Source organism: Coloeus monedula, assembly GCF_965178545.1.
Source record: "Coloeus monedula genome assembly, chromosome: Z".
Classification (NCBI taxonomy): domain Eukaryota; kingdom Metazoa; phylum Chordata; class Aves; order Passeriformes; family Corvidae; genus Coloeus; species Coloeus monedula.
The window spans coordinates 67,876,149-67,896,818 of NC_138822.1; the positions used below are offsets into that span (position 1 = coordinate 67,876,149).

At 41.4% G+C, this 20,670-nt stretch overlaps 1 protein-coding gene across 3 annotated transcripts in view; it reads left to right on the forward strand.

The window, feature by feature from the left end:
* The first annotated feature begins 1,822 nt into the window (after window positions 1-1,822).
* The window catches only part of LOC309585062 (chondroitin sulfate proteoglycan 4-like), a 44,874-nt gene continuing 26,026 nt past the window's right edge, over window positions 1,823-20,670 (forward strand). For 2 of the 3 annotated variants that reach the window (XM_082301525.1, XM_082301526.1), the window contains exons 1-4: window positions 1,823-1,954; window positions 14,889-15,052; window positions 15,694-19,254; window positions 20,096-20,566. In XM_082301525.1, coding sequence (XP_082157651.1) covers window positions 1,879-1,954; window positions 14,889-15,052; window positions 15,694-19,254; window positions 20,096-20,566 — 4,272 coding nt within the window. In that variant the 5' untranslated portion in view covers window positions 1,823-1,878. Of the gene's footprint in view, window positions 1,955-14,888; window positions 15,081-15,693; window positions 19,255-20,095; window positions 20,567-20,670 lie in introns of those variants that run through there. The other variant, XM_082301527.1, reaches the window with a different exon arrangement.

Sequence of the window (20,670 nt, forward strand, 5' to 3'; positions counted from 1 at the left end):
TTTCCTGGTGTGGCTTTAACTACTTCTTCTCAAGGCCTACAGTGCAATTGATGCTGTGCCGTCTGAGGTATAATCCCAGGACTCTCCCTGCAAACTTTTCCGCACACGGTAAGGATATGTTAAGTCAGACCTGTGTAACTCATGAATGATGCAAAGGCAAAACTTTTTCCCAGGCTTCCCTCCTGCAGCACAGAGGTTTCTTGATGCACACCTGGAGATCTGCTTTTCTAGCATCAGACATGCGATAAATAGTTATCCCACATTAAATCCTGTTTTTGACCCTCTTGCTCACATCTTAAATAGATGCCTTTTTGCAGTATCTTCTTAGGGTTTTCACAAATCTTCTTTGAGTGCCAGTCTGAAGTGAATGAAGTTTATTAGGCCTCTGCCTTTGAGGTCTTTATTAAAGTTTTAAAGTGATATTTAAGGGAAGATCCCCTCCCGATTTCCCTCTGGGCACAGATCCCCCCTGCTGTCACAAACATTATTCTAAAAATGCAAACATAGCAAAGCCTGCCAAAAATTTCTAAGGAAAATCTAGACTGAATGATGATTGCAAACCTCAAAGGAAGAGAAGAACCAGACAGCTGACCCAGAAAGATATTAATGACATCGCCATTTTACTCCTTTTTTTCAGTTTTGGTATCTCAGTTATTTACTCTGCTTGCTTAGTGTCAGATTTCAGGTCACAAATTCCAGCCCTATGTCTAAGGGAGTAACAAAGTTAAAAAAATAACCAACCTGTTGAGACACATTGTAACGCACCCTGCCAGATGATAAAATCACAGAAAATTTTATGACTGCAAGGCTGTTCCTGGCACTGATGATTTATGTAAAGCAAGGCATGTCTGAATATTTGAATTAAGTACAGTAAAGGCTTGTAAATGACTAGCTCCAGTGTCCTCTTTAAAAACATTTTCTAAGCTGAAATTTTGTCCTTTTAAGCACAGGACACCAGTGATGAGGCGTGAAATGCGTATTTTTTCTAATTTAGGATCTGTACTTTTTATAATGAGACCTTATCACTCTCTATAACTAGCTTGGAGAAGGTTGTAGCCAGGTGGGGATCAGCCTCTTCTCCCAGTAAACAGGATGAGAGGACATGGTCTTAAGCTGTGCCAGGGGAGGTTCAGGATGGACATTAGGAGGAATTTCTTCACAGAAAGGGTGATTAAACACTGGAACAGGCTGGCCAGGTGGATGGTGGAGACACTGTCTCTGGAGGTGTTTTAAGGAAAGGCTGGTTGTGGCACTCATTGGCATGGTAGAGTTGAAATGGTGGTGTTCGGTCATAGGTTGGACTCAGTTCGAGAGGTCTTTTTCAACCTAATTGATTCTGTGATTCTGTAATCATCTCAGTTTCTGAAACTATTGTTTGGTATACCTGTAACACGTTTCTTCCATAAAGCAGTATGATGTGTTTCTTTATGGACAGCATGCAAACACTCTGAGGGATGAAGACGCTCCAGCCAGGAGATGGAAGGTTTGGGGGTACCTCAGAGCGGCCTCCCCCTGCCACAGGCAGGCCATGGAGAGAGAGGGTGTGCAGCAGGTGAACGACTGACAACAGCTGTAACCCCCAACTGGACAGGCCCCACCGCAAGCACAGGCTAATCTACAACCGTGAAGTGCAGCCCGGGCTGTGGGAAGGCACTGCCCCGTCTCCCGTCCCAGGCCAGTGCTCCTGGAGCTGGGGCGGGGAGGCGCAGGGACTGCGCTGTGAGGAGGGCGGGAAGGAGGGAGGAGGCTATCCCGGGACAGCGGGCGGGGAGCGCGGGTCGGGGCGGTGACGCTTTCCGCAGCTCCCCCTCCCCAGGGCTGCGCCGCTGCCCCAGCGCCGCCCGTGCTGGGGGAACCCGGCCGGGCCGCGCCTCCGGCATGGCCGGGGCGCTCGCTGCGCTGCTGCGGCCGGCGCTGCTGCTGCTGCTGTTTGCCGGCCGGCCCGCTCTCGCAGGTAGGGCCGTGGCGGGGGCCGGAAGGCACCTGCGCCCGCGGGGGAAGGGGCGGCCCGGCGCGGCCCGACCGCGGCCCCGGCGCGGGGGTTGCTCGGAGCGCTGGAGCGACTTGTCTGCGAAAGCAGCAGCCCGACGGGGAGTGCCCCTGTCCCGGCCCGGCGAGGGTCCCGTGCTCGGGCCGGCGGCAGCCGCCGCAGCCCCTTGGCCGGGAGTGGGGCCGGGCGGGCGGCGCAGGCGGCCGCACAGGTGGTGGGACAGCGGGCATTTTGTGAAGGCGTGGTGTCCTCTTGCCTTAAAGTGAAGGCCGAGTTGTCCGTTCAGGTGTGAGCCCGCCTTGTGACTGCTTTCCCTCCTACTGCAGAGACACTGAGAACTTGACATAGTTTCCTAATAAAAACGTGGATGCTTTGCAAGCAACGTGGATGTAAATTTTTCCACCCACTCCTTACCATAACTGTAGTATGCCATGGGGAAAAGTGCTGAGGTACAAACGAATATTCCCTGCAATTCCTTCCCCTGCTCTGGCATGCATGTGAACTAGTAGTCCCGATGATAAGTATCAGTCAGAAACTGCAGGTATGTGGGTTTTAGCATACAACTTCAGCTGCCTTGTGCCTGGCTTTTTCAAATGTGCCAAGACATGCCAGTCACTTTACCAGTAGTGATGCATGTTAAGGTGCAGGTCTTGGGCAGTCATCAAAACCATTGAAACAGCCAAAAACTTGAGCTGCAAGTTTTGGGTTTTTTTTCTTGAGATGCAACTTGAAGTACATTGCAAATTGAGCATCAAAGACTGGTAATAAAATTTATTGTTTAAATATTTTTTTTAAATTAATGGATCAGCACGCAGTTGAAGTAGTGTGCTTTTTCATCCACCTTCATCCACCTTCTATCCCTCGTTGATAATCCCATGTGAGACAAGCCAATCACCATAACTTTCCTTAGAAATGTTGAGTGGTCGTTTTCTGTGGTTGTGTGGCATCTGTTTTACTCGCTCAGAAGACTAGTTAGAAATGAACTAATATTTAATTGAAACTTAAAAAAAAAAAGGTTTTACTTCAGAAATTAATGAAGGGATTAAATTCAGATACTATAAATGAAATACACCAATCCTGTCTTTCCATAAGAGAGTTTCAGTGTGTGGAGCTCTAAGTGATATTCTCATCAGTTTTGTGAGTGAAGGCCCTGCAGCCAGAGTGGATGGAGGAATTTCTTTATTCCTCATAGAGATGTCTCAGACATATCAGGGGTGTCAGGGATGAGTGCCACTGAGATGGCAATCCCTAGTATAGTAGCATTGTCTTAAATGACATGACAAAGGGTTTTGTAGATATTACTGGGAGCAATGCTAGGCCAACCAGTGCTTCATGGCTTGCTGTTGCAGTAGTGTCCTCTGTCCCTGGTGCTGCTGGCAGTGCAAGGTAAAGCCAGAGGATACATTTCCCAACCACCTGGTAGGGACTCAAGCCTGCTACTTCTAGGTGCACCAACCTGTGATGTTCTCGTTGAGCTGCCTTCAAGCTCAACTTTGCTGGGCCATGTGAGCTGACATTACCACGAGGAAACCTTGTTAAATTCCAGCTCTCTTCTTACTCTGAGTGCTGTCGTAGCTATAACCTTACCCAGACATAATCTAGTGAAAGGGAAGAAGACAGTTGAAGGCTGGGAAGAAAAAAAAAGTGCTAGTTTCTTATAGGCAATGAACTGAAATTAGGTGTTAAGTTGCTTTCTAAACTCTTCAGTTTTCAATGAGTTTCTGTGATAGAACCAGAAAATAACATCAGCTCTGTTCATTTCATGTTCAGTGCTTTAACTACAGGACTGTCTTTTATCTGGAAATCTTAGAATATTTTCGTTTGGAAGGGACCTTTAAACATCATCATGTCTGGTGTGTAAAGCATTTTTAGATGCAACACAGGGATATTCTTCATTGTGTACATTTTAGATGAGTGTAAGACACTTACACACTCTGGTAGCATTTGATTAACCCACAAAATCTCACTGAATTTTGCACTCAGAAAGTGTAAGTCAACCCTGAGAATTCCCTTTTGAAAAATGATTACATTTAGCCTTAAAAGGCATTCCCAATGAATCTGGCAGCTTCCTTTTCCACTTCCATTTTTCTTGTGTCTCTTACGTGCTGTTGATACCATCTGCTACCAGTTTAGATAAGCTGACAAAAATGGAGGAATATTTTTTTCATTATGAAGTGTCCTGTTTTGATTCTTTGGTGGTTTTTTTCCCCCTCTTATTGTGCTGCGTTACTTTTGCTATTTGTACTTGTAGCAAAGCTTCATTAACCAAACTCCTGTTTTTGAAATATCAGCACCATGTTTTGGAGAGTGTAAGAATTGTAAGCAAACCATATTATGTATTCTGTGGTAGTGGTGGTGTTTTTCAGTCTCAACAGTTGAATTTGATTTTATCTGTGATGAAGCAAGTACTGCGTTAAAAAAAGAATATTAAAAATATGGTTCCATCTAGCTGTAAAAGAAAAAGAAGCCATGAGTGCATTTTTTTTTCTAAGCATGTATTTCCTGGAATTTTTTTTTCCACAGTTGATTAATAATAACAAATCAGACTGAAAGGAGGTTCACTTTTTCCTCCTGCAAAAGTAAGAAGTGTTGAGATCCACTGTAAGAGACTGGACTATCATCAGTATAGGATTACATCAGTGTAAGGACATTTTTAATTTCATCGCACTCATGAAGTTCTGATTAGGACTTTAAAAGTCATTCACTCGTGTTTTAATGGGCAGTCACACTAACTGTAAGGGTTTCTAACATGGGGTCATGTTTCAGTCAGAAAAAGTTAGCTACCAACTTGATTCTTCACTGTTGTTCAAAAGCAAAAAAAGCAATTATGAAATTACTTTAAGAAAGTGATTGTGGTCAAATTTTATTTTTTAACTGCTAGTTTCTTGAGCTTTGAATCAGCAGAACTGATCATATTCATTTCCAGAATATGCCACTCCTGACAATGCCATGAAATCTCTGGCAATTTCTTTTGCTATTTGCACTACATTTTAAAAAATAGTTATTTTTTCACTGTTGTGCTGTAAATCCAAACCACAGCACTGTACCAGCTACTAAGAAGAAAGTTAACTTTATCCCAGTCAAACCCAGGGCAGTTATGCAGACCTTTCCAAAGTTCCAGCAAAATGTTAGCCATGTAAGATACTCTTCCTGAAAGATTTTTCAGTTAAAGATTTTTCTTTTTCTTCTATCTTCGTAGCATCTTTGTCATGCCACTTAGACAAGTTTTTTTTCAGAAACTTTAGCATATATTAATTACTTTTAAAGTAACTGTATGTAAGTGCTAGAATTCAGCAGGTATTTCTTTAAAATTTGAAGTTGGGATTCTTTTATGGTCATAGTGGTTTCAAACATGTTAGTGTCAGATTCAAGAAGAACAAAATTCTGGAACAGATACTTGAAGCATGTGAGAAAAATCAGTTTGGGTCAGTTCTGTTCCAGGTAAGCTACTCAGTGCAGAAATGAAACATTGTAAAGCTACAAACATTTGTAGGAGTGTCTGTATACCAGGGAATTGTCTTTGGAGAGTACTGGCAGCTCTTCAGTTGGTGCAGTGATTGAAATCTTGGACCTGGGTGCTAAGATGTGGTAGTGAGAAGGAGCTAGAGGAATGATTTGGTTCTGTGGGGAAGCTCTAGGCATGTTTATAAGTGTAAATTGTGAGTCCATGCAGTAATTGCAAATGCGTTCTTTAATCTCTCATTCTGCCTTTTTTCTTAAAAACTTGTTACATTGGATACCTGGAATTTGGTGCTCTTTCACTAATGTTTTCTCCTTTTTAAATCTGTCTGCACTTGTGCTGTACAATCAGAGTAAACAAGGCTTTTAAAAGTTATTAATATCACAAAAGCTTATTTATGTTTGCTATTAATAGGCTTTGAATACTTGTTTCCATCACTCAAATCGTATCCTAAGGGAGAGTCTTCCTGCTTTATTTATGCTGGTAGTTGTTTTTCCTGTGGTTTAGGGAAACAGAGGCCAGATCTGCCTCTTCATCTGTTGGGACCTGCATATTTTTCTTAATTACAGCAGAAACTACTGGGACTCAAAGTGGGTGTCATAGTTTGCCTGTTATTCAGTGCACGTGGGCTCTTAAATGAGGCTTCAAGCTGCACTTTTATATAGCTGAAAGTATTTTTACTATTTGGAAGCTTGCCTTCACTTTACTTCTAGATTGTACAACCCTTCTACCTCTCAGTGAAGCACCATAAATAAATAGTTAGTACAGACGAAATGTGTAAATAGGAGAAACAACTGCTCTCTTTTAAGAATGGAAGGACAAAGGCAGGGAGGGGGAAAAACTTATACCACTTTAGTTTCTCTACAGCCTTGAAATGAGTTCTTGCAGAATGTATTTAGTAATCTGGTGTTGGTGTGAAAAAGTATGCCGTGCAGAAAGAGTGGTTACACCAGTTTTTCACTAACCACAAGGGAAATGGGCTGTGCTCTTAGGAAGGGCTTCTACCTGAACATCCCAAATAGTAGAGTCAAAAAAATACCCAAATTTGTCAACAGAGAGATAGAAGACCACTGTCATCTGAAAGATTAATATTTATCTGAGTTACCTGTGTGAGTTGCTTTCTGTTACTGTTATATCTTTGTGAATGAGCTGCAGGGGACAAGCTTCAAGGTGCAGATCTCTGCTGGACAATGGGAAGCTTATTCAGTCAAATTACTAAAGCAGGTGTTGCCTGTAGATACACAAGGGCTGATGAAACCAGTACCTCACCAGTCACAGCTGATGGATGTGCTTGTTACACTTTGTACCAGAGTGTGCTCTTAGGATGGATGAATTAACCTTTAATCTGACTTGGTGTTTTTCATATAGAAAGTTAAGTACCTTTATTTTCCTGAAGGGACATTGTACAGTTGGAGTAACTTCGGAGGGTGTGCATCAAAATGTAGTGGATAAGGACCTTCTCTATGTTTGTGGCTCCTAGATGCCAGTGCAGCACAGAATAACAGCAGATGGTGAGATAGTAGAGTGAAAAAAACCGGTAAATTCATTCCTGCCCCTTCATCCTCCTGTCTCCCCTGACCCCTTCTTCTTGTTAATTCCTTTTTATCCAGCCAGCCTGTAGAGCTCACCAATACTGCAGATTATTGTTGAGGCCACTGCAGGAACTGTGATCTCAGCTGAGGAATTGCCATGGCACAGGAGTGACTTGACTCTGCAGTAGGCAGCAAACAAGCCATCAAAACACTGCCTCTGGCTCAGCAGTTCTGGAATTTGGAGAGGATCCTGACTGAAAATACATGGGTTATGTTAGACATAATCATTTACTTTTATGATTTTGTCTTTAATTATTAAGTAGTATAGATTCTATGACTTCTGGTAAAACAAAATATATATAGTTGTTTTCACAGCACATCAGTAGGCTGCGTGGGCACAGTTTGTCTGAGCAGCAGTAATTCTGTGGCCTTATCATAGCATTTATTGTAGTGTTGAGAACAGAAGATGAATATATTGGGTACTTAAAATAAAGTAATATTTTTGTCCCTGTGAGAAGGATTTGGGATGTCTGAATATATCTTAGGTGTTATCTACATTATTTTTTCTTACACTGTAGTTTTCTGGTGAAAGCTTTAAGTACTCTGGCACTGATAACCTCGTGAACATTTTGAAGACAAAAACGTTGTCCAAAATCTCTCTTTATGAAACGACAATATTTTTCTTTTCTGCTCAAAGATCAAATTATGTATTTCAATTTGTTTCATATTAAGGGGTGGTGGATACTAGGAGCAGGAAAGGGACCTGGTAAAATTTCCCTCTTTTTCATCTGGCATGAGTGTAAAAACCTCTTTGAATTACATATGTATAAAAATTTCTGGATTATTGGTTCAGGCACTGTAGGGAAAGCCTTTCTACATTACATTCTTTGGGAGTAAGGTGTAAAAGGGATCCAAAGAAGTAAAGGATTGACATATCTGTAGATCTGGCTGTTTTCTATCCACAATGGAGACCAAAAGGAGTTGAGCAGACATGAAGTCTCCATTGAATTACTTCCAGTTAAGAAATGAGTGTGAAACTGTGATTCCAAGATCATTGTTCTTATGGCATTGCTGAGAAGATACTTGATCTCAGCTGAAAAAAAGATACTGACAGAAACAAAGAGAAAAAAAATCCATTCTTTCAGTTAGCTCTCTAGTTTTGATTGTGTTGTTGGATGATGGTGCATTGCTTGTGTTAACAGTGTGGTGAGTCTGAGCTTGGTTTCTTGTAGATAGATTTGTGGGGTTACTAATTTTGGCAGTGGAGAAGAGATGAGGCTTTTATTTCTTTGTGCTTTTGTACTAGTTTGAAAACAAACTAGTGGGAGACACCAAGTCAGAATAACAATTTAATAGGGCAATAAAAGGAGGGGGAAAAAAAATAAAGGTGGATAACACTGGGTTAAACTGACAGAGTCAGGATACAACCTGGCACCCTGTTAGTCAGGGTGGTGGTAGCAGTCTGGTAGAATGGTGGCTGCAGTCCTCCTGAAGTGGTGATCCTGTAGTAAAGGGGTCTGCTCTTCCTCAGAAGGTCCAATGGTGGCTGTGTAGCTCCTGTCCTCTGGAAATCCAGTGGGAAGGGTGTCTCTGGTGTTCAGAATCTCAAATTATATCCAGGATGGAATACTTGGTTCCTCCCTCTGGGTGGAGCATCTCACAATGGGGTAATGAGTCATGAGGCCAAGTGTTGATTAGGCTCATTAACAGAAGATAGTCCGGAGGGAGTTATCTCTGAGTCATGCAGCAGGACAATGATGGGCCATTAACAGAAAGATAGTCTGGGGGAGGAGGCAAGGAAACACTGCCCCACCTGATTTCAACAGCTCATGAGGATGGTGATAGAATACGCCACAACCCAGGACAGCTCTGTGTACAGGAAGAAGAGAAATACTACTCAAAGGGTAGCTATTTGTAGTATTAGCACAAGAGGATGAAAACCGAACAAAACAATAACAGGCCAACCTAATATCACCACTGGGTGATGAGTGAGAAATCTTTTGCTCTGTTACTGTGAAAGCTTTTGCTATGCCTGGTTTCTCATGGTTACTTCAAAGAGGGATGTTGTGGACAGAGCTGATCAAGAATCTTCAGTAAAATTACTTGAAATAAAATTTTCAAAACTTACACTTCCCATATAAACATTGCCTGTTATGATGGAAACACAGGGAAGAATTTGTAGCCCCAGCCCCAGACTTGAGGGTTGGCTGTAAGGGAGAAGGAAGAAAGAGGGGGGATCACAAATTAGCCAGTAAGTCGGGTTGAACAGATCTTTAAATTTGCATCCCAAGTGATTATGCCTCTATTTTTGTGAGCCTTTGTGTGTCTATTTCTGTGTACATAAATGGGCATTAATAGATCTGATTATTATTCTCAGCTGCTTTCACTTGCCTTTTCCATTTGAGGCACAGAGATGTTACAGAATAGGTTGTCTGCCCAGACAGACATACAGGGATTCCAAAGAAATCATTCCCTGTATGATATGTTGAATTCACCTGTTCCAGTAGCAAAGGACTTTCTAGGCTGGTATTGCTGGCTGAACTCCACTTATTTTCTGTAATGGTGCCATTAACATCAGATAGTCCATGACAATATGTCCTTCTTTCAAAAGCACCAGATCAATTTTGAGGTCAGTCATAACTCAGTTTCAACCAGAAATCATTCTAGAAGTGTCTGCTCTAGAGGAACTTGATTCCTGTAGTGTAATGACATGCTTTTTAGTTTGGTGGATAATGAAGCAGAAATCATGCCAAGGCTCTGTAGGTGGTTCAAAATCATGTTTGCTGCTGGATCAGTGCCTACCTGCCCCACCTTCAGTGATGGATTCTGACTCTGAAGAGTTTTATGGAAGGCAGAAGCTTTAACTTAGGTTTCTTTTTTTCTTTCCAGGAAGTTAATATGTAGTATAAATATCAAACTGTTGCCCAGTGTGTCTTGGTTTGAAAGGCAGGTGTCTGCTAAGGAAGGCAGAAGTCTCCCTTGGAATGGCAGATGCAACCCCCTTCCCTCCAAGTTATTATAATTTTGAAATCAAGGGGCTTTTAGGCAAAGATGTGGGAAATAGGAATAACAGTTCTTTACTATTATATATCTATACGTGTATAACCAGTCAAACAAACAGCAATAACCATGGCAGTAGCAGCAAACAATCACAAACCCAGTGCCAGCCTTCTCGGCTGTCGGGCCCTTTCCCCTCGGGTGCAGTTCCGCTCGCAGCCGGCAGGGGCGCTGGCGGCTCCCGGTGAGCAGGGCAGGTGCGATGGTTCCCCCGCGGCTGCAGGGGGCGCTCCGGAGCGAGCTCGGGGAGCACGCGGCAATGGCGGCCTGGGATCCCGGGAAGGGATGGGACAAAGGCTTCACAAACCCCTGGGCAGCCGATCCCGGACTCTCAGGAACAGCAGGCTGGAACGGCAGACTGGAACGGCAGGGAGGAGCACAAATCCGGATGGCAGAGGAGATGTATCCAAACGGGGAACCCCCCCGGGGGTCGGGGCAGGCTGGGTGAGCAGGGCTACAGCGTAGCGAAGGCTCCAAGCAATGGCGGGGAAAGGCGGGCTTGGGATCCTGGGGCTTCTCCAGTAAAGAGGAAAAGCAGCCAAAGAAAGCAGACTCCCTCTCTCCCGAACGCAGAGACCGACTGCCCACACACCCAGGTGAAACAAAAAGAGCAGCCAGGTCTTTTGTTTTTCTGAAGTACCCAGTTATTTGCTCCCCTAGCAACATGTATGGGGGAAAATTCCTTTAACAGAAAAAAACCAAAAAATAAAACCCAGAAGAGCTCCTAAAACCCCAACACAGTGGTGCACTGCAAAATACTGACTTTACAGCTTCATTCTAGTTACTCTAAATTGCACTCAGTAATCCATAGATAGATAATGTCTCTGCTTAATTGCTTCCCCAAAAATCCATTGTTTTTTCCCCACATACTCAAGTCTATTGAAAAGTAATTTCCACCAGCAGCCATTACTTTTGACTCAGAAATACAACTAATTTTAGGGGTTGTACTACAGTGATCATAATAAAACTTTCAGGACATTGACATCTGTGAAAGATTTTGATTTTGCTTATTAATTTCTAAGGAACTCCACTGATAAAATACAATGAAATCTTTTACTTCCCAGTTCTATAGGGGTGCCAGGATGTAATGTAGCAAAATTAATGTGACTGCTTCTTGGAGTCTCAGTAGGGTGAGGACAAGGGTCTACTCAGGGTGAAACCTTCTTGTACCCATAACATTATCCTGATGTGCAGTGCTGGAGGAAATTGAGTTTTTTTTTGATTAAGATTGGTTATTTCAGACAGCTAGCTTATGCTTCCTGGGGTCTTTAGGAAGTGTCATGGCTTAACCCCAACTGATAACCAAGTACCACGTAGTCTCTTGCTCAGTCCCCCACTCCATGGTGGGATGGGGAGGATAATAAGGGGGAAAAAAAGGTAAAACGTGGATTGAGATAAGAACAGTTTAATAATTGAAACAAAGTAAAATATAATAGTAATGGAAAAGGAGACAACAAAAAAGAGAGCGAGAAATAAAACCCCAAACCAAGTGATGTACAGTACAGTTCCTTGCCACCTGCTGACTGATAGCTGTTCCCCCAGTTCATACCCTGGGCATGTTGGAATATCCCTTTGGCCAGTTCAGGTCAGGTCTCCTGGCCATGCTCCCCCAGCCTCTTTGGGCACCTGATTGCTGCAGAGCACGGGACACTGAAATGTCCTGGATTTAGGGTGAGCACTGTTGAGCAACAACTAAAACATCAATGTGTCACCAACATTATTCTCTTAATAAATGCAAAACACAGCACTGTACCAGCTCCTAGGAAAAAATTAACTCCATCCCAGCCGAAACCAGGACAGGAAGACAGTTACCTCAGTGAGCCATTTGCTGAGATAGAAATCAGAGGACTCCTCTCTCTTACCTGTGTTACTGGATCTAAAGCTCTAGAGGGTAGGGACAATCTCCTGTAGTCCATCTGTGTGTTAGATAGATAGCACAGTTACACTGCTATAGTATGAATTTAGCATAATATAAAAAATTATAATTATTTAACCTATTTCCTGGCTTATTAGTTAGGCCTTGCTTGTACTGGGGATTTGTCTCTAGTTATGTTATTCCAATACTTGCTTTAAAGAGGAGGTCTTTATTTACCCCACAGAATAACATTTCTATGTACAACAAATGGCATAGGTCCTCTCAGTATATAAATTTAATATAAAGTCTGTAAGGTGTACTTGAGCTATTTGATGAAAATTTCTTTCGAACTAGAAGCAAACTGCTGGGGAACAATTCCTTTTTGTTCCACTTGGAATCAATTTTTCTGTGCACAGTGGTGACTCTTCCTTTGAAAGAAATATGTGTATTTCAGTAACATGAAGATTTTTCCTGTGTTTCTCTGGGTACTTAATATAACTCGATATTACATAGTTGTTTTCTGTTGGGTTTGCTGAAATCTTGTTCTTGGGAAAGCTGCCTAGAATTTTTATATATCCCACAGCAAATTTTTAGATACTATTATTGATTATTTCATGAGTAAGCTACTAAATGAGATTTATGATTTGGTACTCTGTGCACAATCCAGTTCTGAGTCAGAGTTAAAGCCACACTGCCTCTGCGTCCTTTCGGAGCGGTTCCCACTCAGCCCGGTCAGCTCTGGACGCAGCAGGCTGCGGGGACCAGCCTCCGGAATCAGGGAAACCAGAGGTCTGGCTCGTGGGTCCTTCCACAGGACCGCGGCAATAGAGGCAGGTGGTAGAAGAAGGAGGCAGACTCCAATCTAGGTGAAATCCAGGAAGTTTATTGTGCCCTCGAGCACGACACCTCACCTCCCCGGGGAACCCAGCTCAGAGTGAGCCTGGAAGGCTCGTGCAGCAGGTTTTATGGAGGGGGTGGCGACAAGGGCGGGATCACAAGGGTATCCAATCATGGAAGGGGAGGGTGCGGTCTATGGGATGAAGGGCGCACAAAGGGACCAATCAGGGGAAAGGAAGGGAGGGACCCTTTTCCCATGGCCAGTCGCTCGACGCTCCGGCCAGAGCTTTCTAGAAGCCTGGGAGGAGTGCCAACGCGATTGGCAGGGGCCCGGGAGGAGACAAGGAGGGAGAGTAAGGCAATTAACATGAAACTGGGAGGGTACAAACTGGGTTATCACAATAATACAAATCCAAAGGGGAGACCCGGACCAAACCAAACAGAAACACACTCCCACACCACACTATCAGTCATCAGAGTGTATTAGATTGAGCAAGGGGACAGCTAATGTAGGAACTGGAAAAATTAAACCTCAAAAGTCCTCTGCAGTTATGCTTGATTTTAAAATGAGAAAATTATTTCACAATGAAGCTAAAAACTGCAAAATAAATATTTAACTGGTGGTGTTCTTACAAGCTGTATCCAAACACTGCTGAAAGCATCATAAACTTTGGCAGATGAAATTTGAAAATAGACAGGTCTGGGGAAAAGAAAAAAAGGTCAAGGATCATATTGAAGGAATCAAAGCTTTTACTAAATCCTCCTTAAGTATATCAACAACAAAAACCCTGCAGAGAGTCTGTGCAGCCAGTTGATTAAGTTACCAGTATAAAAGAAGCACTAAGAAAGGGCACGGCTACTGCAGAGAAGCCAAACTAAATGGTGTTTACTGCTAACTGGGAAGATTCCCAAAATGAAATTCTTTTTTTGGGGTGGAGGCAGGGGAGGAGCAGGGTTGACCTAAAACACTTGGGAGTGAAATTACTTGCTTGCTAAGTAATATCTGATCTTACGCTCTGGTACTTGAAGCCTGCATGGCGGCAGATTTTATGCCACTATTTAAAAGAAGAATTAGCAGGAGACTGTAAGTCTGACACCTGTAACTCAAATTTATAGGTACAGTAACAAGGATAAAAGATGCACAAGTGAGAAGGAGCAACTTTGGGGAGTCTGTAAGATTTCTTTGAAGAGTTCTTTACAAACCCCCTGGAGTTTTCTTGATGGGGGTGGGTAAGGTGTCTAAGATTTAGAGTTTCAAAAGACTTCTGATAAAGTTTGCTGCCAAAGGCTTTTTAGCATTCATTGGAGTGCAGGGCTTTGTATATTAAGTAATTGATTAAATAGGGGGGGCGGTAAATAATTGATACATTTTTTTCGTATGTCAGAGGAAAGTTACCAGCAGAGTTTCGAGGATTTGGTCTTAGGATCTGTGCTGTTCAGAATAGTAATAATGGGGATGGTAAAGGCAGTGAGTAGTCAAATGAGAAATCTTACTGGTGTTACTGTTCCTCAGGGCAGAATAGAGGGGAGGAGACAGTAAAGGAGGCTTGTACAGATTTGAGTGACTGGCCAACAGGATGGCAGGGGTAGCTGGAGGTTGCATACAGGAGACAAGAGGGCAGTTTTGCCTGGAATAGAGGGATGAAAACATCTGAAAATGATTCAGGTGGCAGGAGACTTCCGAGTCTTCTCTGCAGAGATGGCATAGGATGTCTCTGATGGAGATGTAAGAGCACGTTGTAGAAGAAAATGTTTCCAAAGAGAAAATAGAGGAATACTTCAGAGAGAAATTCTTTGGCAACTACAAAATAGACTGGGTGTGACAAGCTCAGGAAAACACCTAAAGCAAACAAAAAAGAAGGAGTATTACAAAGAAATTATTCAGTGTAATTGCACGGTTCTTAAAATTCCCAGTTATCACCCTTGGAGATAAGAGTACTGGACTGTATTCATCCTTTGTCCATTCTGGTATGGCCATTGGGCTGTTACTAAATGGCTTGGACTGGTGAATTTGATATCTGAGATTTATTTTCATTTGTACATTAATAAGTATATAGAAAATAATATATATATTTTACATATATTTAGGTATGGATAAGAAAAAGAGGGTTTTTTGTGTGATTAAATTTCATGTTTATTATCCTTTATTTCTTTCAGTATCATTTTATGGTGATAGCTTTGTGGAGCTGAACATGGCAAAAGCATCCCCTCAGACATCCTTACAGTTGCAGTTTCGAACAAGCAAGCCACAGGGACTGCTTCTTCTTGCAGTTGGGAAGACAGATTATTGTTTAATGGAGCTACGCTCAGGATATGTACAAGTATGCTTTATATCTGTAGCTAAAAAATGTATGTGTAGCCTGTATTGCTCAGAGTTTTTCTTAACAATAAAATTAATTTTGTTTTTCTATAACAAGATATATAAACAAGTTTCTCTTCAAAGAAATGGAAAAATTTATACATAATATAATCGATAATTTAAAAGTATGGCTTTTATTTCTTACAATTATAGTTATATCTCTATAATTGAGATCCTTTGAGAGCCTTTGCGATCTCTAGATCTTAAAATGAAGATAATTGTGTTCAAAGCATGAGATTCAATAACGGCAAAATTTCAGATTTGATGATGTTAGCTTCACAGAAAGTGCTTGAATCTGAGTAATTGTTTTTCTGCAAGGTAGGTTCTTGAAAGATCACTTTCAGTAGGGTTCTCAGGAGCTGTTGTTCCTAGCAGAACTGCAAACGAGTCCATTCCAGCGTCTGCAGTTATGCAGAAGTTATGTCTGTGATGGCAAGTAAACCTACACAGAATTTTAGTGGGATTTTATTTTTTCAATTATATTTTGTAAATTATATCCTTAGTATGAAAATATATGAAAATTAATGTATTAACTATGTATTAACATATGATTGTGAAAAATACCACTTTGGATTTTGATAGTTAAAATTCTATCTCTTGCAGCTGAGAATTAACTTTGGTGTGGGGGAGCGAGTACTTCATTCTCAGCAAAGATCTCAGCTGAATGATTTAGCCTGGCACCTGGTTGAACTACATCATGAACAAGATAATGTCACATTGGTAATTGATAAACATGATAGAGCTAGTACAAAAATGCCTGGAATTCTTTATGAATTAAATATTGATTATGGATTCTACATAGGTGGTACTGGTAAACTTGATGTTCCCTACCTTGTTGGAGCGCTACCCAGTTTCCGAGGATGTATTGATGATGTGTTATTCAATCAGTTAGACATTCTGATGCCTCTGAGACCTTCTCCTGGCTTCAAAAACATCCATGAAGTTTCAGTGGGGTGCAGTGACGAATTCTTTGCAGGTGAAGAAGAACCAATTAGTTTCTTCAGTTCCAGGTCCTATATTTCTTTCCCATCATGGAATGTGGACGATGAGGGAATCTTCGAGTATACCTTACAAACCTCAGCTGCACGTGGCTTGCTGCTTTATCACCCTGGGCAAATGGGAGATTTCATTGCTATGGAAATGGAAGATGGTTTAATTAAAGCTTACGTTGGAAAACATAACAGTAGAACCCATCTTTCCTCTCGTAGGTCAGTCAATGATGGTCGTTGGCACTACATCAAACTGAAATTTACTGCACTGTATTTGCAACTAACACTGGATGAAGAAACTGTGAAAAAATCATTACCTCCCCACAGTAATTTGCCAGTTCTGAAGGGATCCCTCTTTGTAGGTGGTGCAGATGACAACATACGATCAGAAGTGATTAAATTAATCTCAGTATCTGGGAAGTACGCCAGAGGAGGATCCTTCAAAGGCTGCTTAAGGAACCTGAAAGCCAACTCAGAAAAGAAATCGCTGAAGAATGTTCTAGTAACTAAGGACATTTCAGCTGGATGTGAAATACAGAGTGCTTTCAATACAAATCTTTCTTTAGAGACAGCTGTAAAGAACCCTCCTGTGAAAGCAGCTCCTGTATTTGCCATTTCCCATGAAAGCTCAATTTCTCTGGGCAAGGAAGACAAAAGCCACCTATTAGTACTTAGTAACTTGATTGTGCTAGAGGGTGGACAAGCTTCACTTGAATCTAAGCATGTTAAATTAAACTTAGACTTTCAGAAATTAGGAATTCATCAGTCACAAATTCTTTTTGATATAAAGGAACCACCCTCTCATGGACACTTGAAGCTGAATGTTGAACCAGTGCGGGAGGTGAATATATTTACTATGCAGGATGTGTGGCAAGGGAAGATTCTGTATGTCCATGATGGCTCTGAGGACACTTACGATAATTTTAATTTCTCCATTTCTACCAGCAGTGAGAAGATTGTGTCTCCATATTTGCAAGGAAACGAGCAGCATATGTTTAAAATTACTGTCACTCCAATAAATGATGCACCTGAGATCATACTTCCAGAGGGAAACTTGTTTCTTCTCTTAGAGAACTCAAAGAAATGTCTGACTAGTGACCTGATAAAAGTTTTAGACAAAGATACAGATTCTGTGGGTCTCAGACTTTCAGTGCTTGGAAATATGAATGCAGATGCAGGATTTTTAGAAAATTCAAAGCATCCTGGAAAAGCTATCACTACTTTTTCTAATGAGGACTTAAGTGAAGGCACTGTTTTCTTTGTCCACACAGGTGTCAAGAACTCAAGGATTGTTCTCAGGGCAAGTGATGGTGAGAAGGTTAGCAACACTGTTGTGTTACGTGTCATGGCAGTTCCTTTGGATTACAGAGTTGTCAACAACTCAGGAATAAATCTTGTCCAAGGTGTTACAGCTCTTATAAGACCTAGGCATCTGGCAGTGGAAACAAATGCTGTCCTCCAGGAACTGGAGATACGGTACGAGATCACAGAACCACCTCACTTTGGTGAGGTCCAAAGGCAGCATTCGAGGGGGGAATGGAAGCAAGTCAGCTCTTTTTCTCAACGCTCTCTTCAGCGCAGCCGTGTGAGATACTGTAGCACTTTTAAAGACATTCAGCTGGAAAATGTTACTGACCAATTTAAATTCAAAGTTAGCATAGGAAACAGAATCAGTGAAGAGCACACATTTCCAATCAAAGTGAAATGGTTAAGGTACAGTCTATTGAAACATGCTCCTCTAGAAATTGAAAAATCAAAAAAGAAGTACTTGAATTCTGATAGTCTTTTTGCTGTGATTGCAGATCTAGAAGTACCTGAAGATGAGCTTCATTTTAAACTTCTGTCCCTACCAAAGAATGGACAGATACTGCTTAATGATCAGCCTTTGCAAAAAGATTCAGTCTTTACCCAGAAAGATATTACGGATCGAAAAGTGGCATATGAATTAATCAGCGGGTACCATGAAGACTATGATTCATTTAGATTTCTCATTTCTACAAAGTATCTGGAGTCAAATTTCTATGACTTTGAAGTCTACATCAAATCAGATTTCAGAAACATTATTTTGACTAACAATGGCCTTAATGTTACTGAAGGGGAAGGAGAATTAATAACAAGCACAAAATTGTTTGTGCAAACACCAGATAATAAAACTTTCCAATATGAAGTTATACAGTTTCCTAAGCATGGGAAATTAAAACTTACTAATTTTTCTGGTTCATTTGAGAATAATGGCAGTCTTACAACTTTCACTAATAAAGATATAACTGATAAGTGCCTTATGTATGTGCATGACGATTCTGAGACTGTGTTTGACGAATTTCTTGTCAAAGCTTCCAGCAAAGAGTTAGGAAAGGGGACGAACTTTGATCCAGAAGTGGAACCTTTGTCAGTAGAAATTAGATTCTACATTTCTGTCCAGTTGAAGAATGATGAGAAACCAGTTCGCATAATTGATAAGATATTTAATGTAGTGAGAAACGGGCAGCGGTTGTTAACTTTGGCAGATCTTTGCTATCATGATCCTGATTCTGATTTTGATGATGGACAGTTGCTATATACTAGACGTGGTATTTCCAATGGGGACTTGGTGCTAACAAATGATACTTTGCATAGACTCTACCAATTCAAACAAGTGGACATGGAGCAAAAGCAAGTCCTGTTTATGCACCATGGTGCAGATTTTGGGCGTTTTGTGCTTTTTGTGACAGATGGCAAGCACTATACTTCTTTGCTTCTGGAAGTTAATGCCACTGATCCTTATGTTAGCTTGGCAAATAATACAGGATTATTGGTTCAGAAAGGTAAGGAAGAAACTGTTTCAACAGCTAACCTAAGTGCTACTACAAACCAAGACATAAGAAATGATCATGAGCTTACATATGAGATACTCTCTTTTCCAAAATATGGAAGAATATATGTGAATAATCTATTAATGGATTCCTTTACTCAGCTTGATCTGATAAAGGGGCATGTGACTTACAGACATGATGACAGCAACAACCTTTTTGACACATTTGACTTCACAGTCCGTGCTGGAGATGTCCATCTGGATGCTGGACTGCAGGTTCGCATGTATTTGGAAAGTCATCAGCAGCCACCAAGGATTGTGAACAAAAACAATCTCTTGGTTGAAGAAGGAAAACCAGTTAAAATCAGTAAAGGAAAACTGCAGGTAGGTTAACCATGTTCTCCATTCCTCCAATCTTGTAGCAAGTTTTTGTCGCTGTTTTTTCAGCCATTGCAGTGTCTTCAGTTTGTGTCTTCTTTAACTCCTTTTGATTTCCACTAATATGACTGCATTCTGGGTGCTTAGTTCAGGAGACACTGACACTAGCAATCTTCCATTTTTAGGAAGGAAAACTGATTCTGTTAAAGAAAAAGACTGCCCATAGTCTTTGACTCTATTACATATTGGTGCTTAAGAAAATTATGATTTGGAGATGCTGCATGTATATATTTTTTTTAGTTGTAACAATTATTTGTACTCCATGTGATGTTCTTAATTGAGCTGGTGGAAAGTGCCAAGGAAGAAAGGGTTTTGTTTGATTTAGTTTGGAGCTAGCCCAGTTAAAATGTTTGATGTTTAAGTCAAAAATTTTAAAAAACAAGTCAAGTCACAAACCTGAGGCCATTTATGTTAGATTAATTCTTCCCTGTCTGATGTTCGTGTGTAGCCTTCCAGTAACCACCGCGAGAGGGCTCCGGCTGCACATTGCTGAAATCCTGAAATCCTTGTTTCAGGCAGGAATCTATAGCTGTGACGCCATTAGTTAATTATGGAGTATGTTCCCTTTCAAAACTTACAAAACATATTTGGGGTTACAAAATGGCTCCCATGCCACCTTATTTACCATGTGTCTGTTTGAAGTTTTGGGAGCTGTGTAACCTGTATAAGAAGTGCCAGTTTAGTTAGGTAGACAATCCCAGGATTAAAAGCGAAAAACTCAGAAGAGAATTATAGAATTTCTCCCACTTCCATTTGAATAATTTTGGGATATGTTCTTAAATTTAAGGTTGTTCATGAAAATAGTTCTCCATCTGAGATTGCATTCACAGTAAGACAGCTTCCAGTACACGGATACATTCGGAAGTTTTCCTCAGAAGAAAGTTATCTCAGTTCTGACCAAAGGCCAGCTTTGAGCTTCACGCAGCAAGATGTCGACGAGGGCAAAGTTCAGTATGTGCAGACAGTTTCTGACCAACTAGATGACCATTTTGTTCTGGATGTGACCAATGGTGTCAGAACAGTGAATGGAATAGAGATCTCTGTAGACATCATCCCCAGAATGATTCCACTGGAAGTACAGAACTTCACAGTAATTGAAGGTGGCTCAAAAGCCCTGGTGGAAGATAATCTAAAAATACCTAGTAAACACTTTGCAGGACTCAGCTGTGAATTCATTTTAACTGAGCAGCCAAAACATGGGTATGTTGAAAACTCTCGTGTTCCTGGAATAAAGTTAACCACGTTTACTAGAAAACAGGTAATGCCTTTAGATCTTAGATGTAGTCTTGAAGAATTCTTTGTTTTGCTGAAAGCTGTGGGATTTTGTGGGAGGTGGTGAGAGACATGAGTTTGAGCTTTATT